Source organism: Otolemur garnettii, unplaced genomic scaffold, assembly GCF_000181295.1.
Source record: "Otolemur garnettii isolate 467f Iridium unplaced genomic scaffold, OtoGar3 scaffold00058, whole genome shotgun sequence".
Lineage (NCBI taxonomy): Eukaryota > Metazoa > Chordata > Mammalia > Primates > Galagidae > Otolemur > Otolemur garnettii.
The window spans coordinates 1,787,180-1,793,087 of record NW_003852453.1 but is presented as its reverse complement, the minus strand read 5'-3'; the positions used below and the strand labels follow the sequence as shown (position 1 = coordinate 1,793,087).

Sequence of the window (5,908 nt, the reverse complement as noted above, 5' to 3'; positions counted from 1 at the left end):
GGCCGCGCCCGCCATGTCGGCCCGGGCGGTGCTGGACGAGTTCACGGCGCCCGCCGAGAAGGCGGCGCTGCTGGAGCGGAGCCGCGGCCGCATCGAGAGCCTGTTCGGCGTGAGCCTGGCCGTGCTCGGCGCGCTCGGGGCCGAGGAGCCGCTGCCCGCGCGCATCTGGCTGCAGCTCCGCGGGGCGCAGGAGGCGGTGCACAGCGCCAAGGTGAGTGTGGCCGCCGCCCCGCACGCTCGCCTGGGCCCGCGCCGCGGCCTCCGCTGGGACGGGGTCTCCGGCGGCCCCTCCCCGCCGTCCGCGCGGGGACAGAGCGAGCAGCCTTGGCCGGCGAGCCTGCGTGGTCGGCTCGCGAGCCATGTGACCTTGGGCTAGCGGTTCGGTCCCGGGAGCCTCAGTTTCCCCACTTGTAAAGTGGCGCTGACGGAAGGCCCTACCCGGGGGGCTGTGGCGAGGGTGGTCGCGGACTGCGTGTAGAAATCGCCGAGCGGTGTCTGGCGCCGAGCTCGCCCCGCAAGGGCAGCCTGCGTACCTGCTCCCCGGCCCCGGGAAGGTGCGCGAGGCCTGTGTCTGGGCCCATAACCCCCTTGTCCACTATCTCGGCCTTTTCTCTGCCCCTGTTTCAGGCCTTCGCTACGGGGATCCTGATCCTTGTGTTCGCAGTTCTCCCTGAGAATCGGAAAAAACGTAATGGTAGTAAAAGGCTCAGCAAATGTCAAAGAGAGGTGTTTACTAGTCAGGTTTAAAATAGTGTTATTTATTGTGTCCACGTCCTGTACAGTCAATATTTACATAATACTGCACAAAGGACGCTACGCTGAGTGTTTTAGAAGGAATACGCATGCCTTAAGGAATCGAGTAAGATAGATCCCCCCCCCCTTTAAATTACCAGCTGGGGAAACTGAAACTCAAGAGTGGTGACTCACCTGACTAAATCAGCGTTTCTGAGTTATCCCTCCTCAGCACCTCCACCTACTCCTGGCCCTTCCCGAGCCAGAAAACAGCAACAGAGTATGCCCCTCCTCCCTGGTCACCGGGTTTCTCCAGGTTTTCCCACCGCCTTCCAGTAGGTAGAGCAGTGGGATTCAGTGTACAGTGCGTGGCCAGAGGCTTGTTCCCGATCCTTGCTTCTCCCAGAGGGTGAGGGGAGTCTTGGACATCCCTCTCAAGTTTCAAAGGGCTCTTGAAGAAGCTGAGTAGTAGTTCTGTCTCTTGACGGTCTTAGATTGAACAACAACAAATCATGGATGCTTGCTTTTAATATCTTCAGAGGAGGTGGGGACCCTGGGTTGTAGATTCTACTGCACAACTTAACTTTAAACGCCGTAGATGTTGCGTGAAGTTTGCTTCCCTGTGCTGTATTTCTTTAATCGTTTGGATTTTAGGCTACCAGTCTAACTTCCCATTCCCCCTTTGCTTTTCCTCCCAGCTACTGGATATCTCCACTCACCAGGGCTGAAAAGTCTGATGTGACTGAGCCCTTCGTTTCTTCTGAAAGTCTCTTATTTACGTTCAGTCCTCTCCTTTCCATTGCCTTTGCTACAGTTAGATCTTTATTCTTGGTGTGTCCGTCCCTTGATTTCTTGCCTTTACCCCGTTGCTCCATCCCTCCCAGTGTTAGCGTAATGTACCTTGCTGTAAAGGAATCCTCCCACAAAGTCATTCTCCTGCCCTGGGGCCTACTAGGGCCTCTCCAGTCACCTGTCTTTCTCTGCCTAAACGCCTCCTCTGCCTTAGAAAATGCTTATAAATCCAACCCCACCTTATTTTTTCAATGTTCAGTTTCAGCAGCTCTCAGTTCAAACCTCCCCTGTAGTCCCACTGCCTCTGCCGTGTTCTGTTGCTCCCATTTCTCCTTTTACTCAGGACTCACCCCAAGCACAAAAAGTGCTTCCTTTGCTTTGCAAAAAAGTCCTGCCAGGCCCACTCAACTCTGGTTCTTTTGGCTGTCCCTGCTGCACAGCTCAGCCTGAGCTGATTGGGAAAGGTGTGTCTTACAGTATCTTAGTAGTATGTGTCCCTGCTTGTTTATCTTGGTGATGTGTATTGCTCATGATTCAATCCTCCTACTTGTAAGAAATCTTCTATTTTTCCCCCATGAAGACTCACGGGTTAGAGTCTAATGCGGGCTTTTTTGGTTCTTGTTAATCTGTTTTCGAGTTTGTTTTGCTTTTTGGGGAGAAAGCCACTAACTTGGTTTAAAAAACTGAAGAACAAGAAGGCAAACTTGATTCAGCGTCTGTATTTTCAGCATCAGCATTTTAAACTAATTGGTAGGGAGTCTCAGATCAAAATAGGATGAAGTCAGTTCTCTCACCAAGTGATTTACTTTGTTTTGTTGCTTTAAAATGTTATTTCACTGCCTTTTACAAATGCTAGAGTAGAGGAGAACGTGGAGGTTTACTTAGGCCTCCCTTTAGTGGAGAGAGGTGAGAGGAGCTGCTGGTAGAGAGTGATAATGTCCAGGGAGGGGGAAAAAAGGCCTCTCTCTGTAAGTGTGGCCACTTCTGTTAAAAGGCGAATTTCTCTTTTTTCTTTGAGACGGAGCCTCAAGCTATCCCCCTGGGTAGAGTGCTATGGCATCACGGCTCATAGCAACCTCCAGCTCCTAGGTTTAAGCGAGTCTCCTGCCTCAGCCTCCCAAGTAGCTGGGACTACAGGCGCCCACCACAACGCCTGGCCATTTTTTGGTTGCAGCCATCATTGTTGTTTGGGGGGCCCGGGCTGGGGATTCGAACCCGCCACCTTAGGTGTATGTGGCTGGCGCCTTAGCCGCTTGAGCCACAGGCGCCAAGCCAAAAGGCGAATTTCTTAGAGGATGCAGCACTGTAGCCCGGCTTTCCAGAAGATTCCCAGGTACCTGGCGTTCCAGATGCGTAGTTGTCAGCAAAGAGCTAGAATACAGAGTGTCTGGGTAGAAAGTGTCAAGGTTCCCAGAGAGATGAAGCCTGAGGATCCAGATGCCAGGCTGAGGCCATTAGGATACACGTCACACCTTCAGTAGGAAGTCAGAGAGGGTTTTTAGAGGGAACGGATTTGCCTGAAACTCTGTGTAGGATTATTTGGAGGCTGAAAGAGTCAACAGTGGAAGGAACATTGCTCCAAGTTAGAGTTGAGGATTACAGGGGCAAGGTTTTCACAGGGACTTGGCAGCTGAGTGGATGTAGAGATTTAGGAGTAAGTCTTAAGTCCAAGTGGCTGGAAAGTGTTTCATACCACTGTTGGGCTTGCTGGTTGGTGGGGCTACCGGATAGTGGACATTTAAGGAAAACTTCCCGTGTACCAAGAAGTACATTAACTGTTGCTCCTTGAGCTCAAGGCGCACACAGTGCAGTAGGGGAGACCAACATGGAGACAAGTGTCACAGCGGAAGTGTGTGCAAGGCCATACTGTAATAAGGAGAGGAAGGGTCGCTCTGCCCAGCTGTGTTTGAAAGGATGAGTGGGTGCTTGCCAGAGGACAGCGAGTTCCTGGCAGAGAGGTAAAAAAGCCTGTTCAAACTCACAGGGACATGAAACAATACAGTTTTATCACAGATTCTGTAAGTGTAGGGAGAGAAGGGAGGAAATTGCCAGAGGCCTAAAGGGGCCAGGTCACAAAATGCTTGGGGCCTCCTGCAGGCAGGCAGTGCAGAGTCATGGAAGAGGTACAAGAAAAGGAGAGATTTGCAGTTTCTAAAAACGTGCTGACGCCTCGCAGCTTGTGCTAATCAGTGGGTGCTGTTGCTAGTTTGCAGTGAGAGTGTGAGTGTTCCAACAACTGCTGTGGCCATTGGACATTACTCCTGGGGCTAAAGAGGCAGTGCCTCAGAGTGAGAGGAAAACCGGAGAGGGCATTGTCCACAGGGGCCCAGAGAGGGGCAGGGTGAACAGCACCCTAGAAGCAAAGGAGTTTGAGTATTGAACTTGAGAGTGGAAGTGAAGGTACTGATGAGCTACTAGCTCCTGTCTCATTCACAAGGAGAAAACTCAAGGTGCAAAGCAGGATGGTGGTGTCCTTCCGCTTAGGCAGGGGTGGAAAGGGACAAAGTTCAGATTCAGGCCTGGGCAGTGAGATGAGTTAGAACGCTTCTTTTAGATCAGTGGTTCTCAACCTGTGGGTTGCAACCCACAGGAAGTGTATCAAAGGGTCGTGGCATTAAGAAGGTTGAGAACCACTGTTTTACATCAAAGGACCACACACTGACTCCTTGGAACGCAGTGGGAGCCTGTGGGAAGTGGCTGGGTGAGAGGAGGAGGAACTGTGGTAAAGGAAGGCGTTTTGCCCTGCCAGAGCCAGCAGGTGGCCTGTGCATAAGGTATTAGCCACTTAAACAGTGGTGGGCTCAATAATTTCTAATCTCGTTATCCAAAAAAGCCAGGAGTCTGGATTTCATTATGTGAATCTGTTGTGTTTTGTTTTTCTAACTGGCAACTAATTTATGTTTTAAAAACTATACACACTGTGAATTATATTACTAAGCATTTTGTATTCTTCTTAAAGTGTATATTCTAAAAAACAAGACACTGTTCTATGCGTACTGGTCAGAACCTGGCAGTGCACCAAATTCAGCTGTTGGACTGCCTTCTTAGGATCACTACTTTAAATAGTAGGAAACAGGTATTGTGAGAAACGCATTTGTTTTCACTTGAAGAAGAGGACAGTTGAAGGCCCTAATGGCCTGCATACAGGACAGGCTCAGTAAGGTAGAGGGAGGAGGAACGCTTAAAGACGGCGGCGTGTGTGGGGTGCAGTAGTGTTGGGGAAAAGACCCAGAAGGACTGTGGGGGTGAAGTAAGGGTCAGGGAGGTTAGGCTGCCTGAACTTAGAGTGTAACTTGACCCAGAAACTCACCCTGGGCAACACCCCCAGGGGTTAGTGTTGCCAGACCCGGGGACTAGAGGTAGTGGGGGCTAAAGTCAAATTGAGCAAGGCAAATGGGGCCCAGGAAACATTAGTGAATGGGCCGGCCTTGTGCTGGGACAAAGAAGCAGGTGAAAGGAGAGATGCAGCGGGCGGACAAAGGAAGGGCCAGACCTTAGACTCTACCTCATCCTAGGCTTGGGGTCGTGCACGCAAGAATATATAAGTATTGGTGAATTCTGGAGTCTTGGATATGAAGGAATTCTGAGGGCTAGGGGGTGCTTCAGTGGGCAAAGTGGAAGTATTCCTTCATCTTAGGAAGGTGAGAAGAGATGGGAGGAGATGGAACTGTGAAATATCAGGAGGTGCTGAGGTCCCTGGAGGAAGTTGGATGATGCCAAAGTCAGTCCCTGAGCCAGGAGCCTATCCTGGAGGTTAGCAAAGGAACGAGGAGTGATGGAGGAAATGGTGTGTCTGCTTGTTCCCATTTTCTCTCCGTGAATCCTTTGGATGTTGAATTTGCTAACCACAGCTGCCCAGCAGTTAGTGTTTTGTTTCAGGCATTACCTTGAAAGTTACTTGGCAGTGTGTAGACAGGTTGAAGCATAGCGTGGCCTACCAGAGCACCAGTGGAGGGTGTACAAGGAGAGGCATCCGGAGGTCTACTCCATCTTAAAACATGGAAGTTACGTATGGTACACCCAAGAATCTAAGGCAGTCATCCAGTCCGTTTTTAATTTGTGAGAAAAAGAAAGAAGAATAGAGGGTCTTTAAAAAGAGCTAGTGGCTGGGCACGGTGGCTCACGCCTGTAATCCTAGCACTCTGGGAGGCAGAGGTGGGTGGATCACCTGAGCCAGATAAGACCCCCATCTCTAAAAATAGCCAGGTGGGGCGGCACCTGTGGCTCAGTGAGTAGGGCGCCAGCCCCATATACCGAGGGTGGTGGGTTCAAACCCAGCCCTGGCCAAACTGCAACCAAAAAATAGACAGGCATTGTGGCGGGTGCCTGTAGTCTCAGCTACTTGGGAGGCTGAGGCAAGAGAATCACCTAAGCCCAGGAGTTG

At 51.1% G+C, this 5,908-nt stretch overlaps 1 protein-coding gene across 1 annotated transcript in view; it reads left to right on the top strand.

Annotated features, from left to right (window-relative positions):
- The first annotated feature begins 6 nt into the window (after positions 1–6).
- The window catches only part of N4BP1 (NEDD4 binding protein 1), a 65,622-nt gene continuing 59,720 nt past the window's right edge, over positions 7–5,908 (top strand). The window contains exon 1 of the mRNA XM_012806873.2: positions 7–211. Coding sequence (XP_012662327.1) covers positions 14–211 — 198 coding nt within the window. The 5' untranslated portion in view covers positions 7–13. The remainder of the gene's footprint in view (positions 212–5,908) is intronic.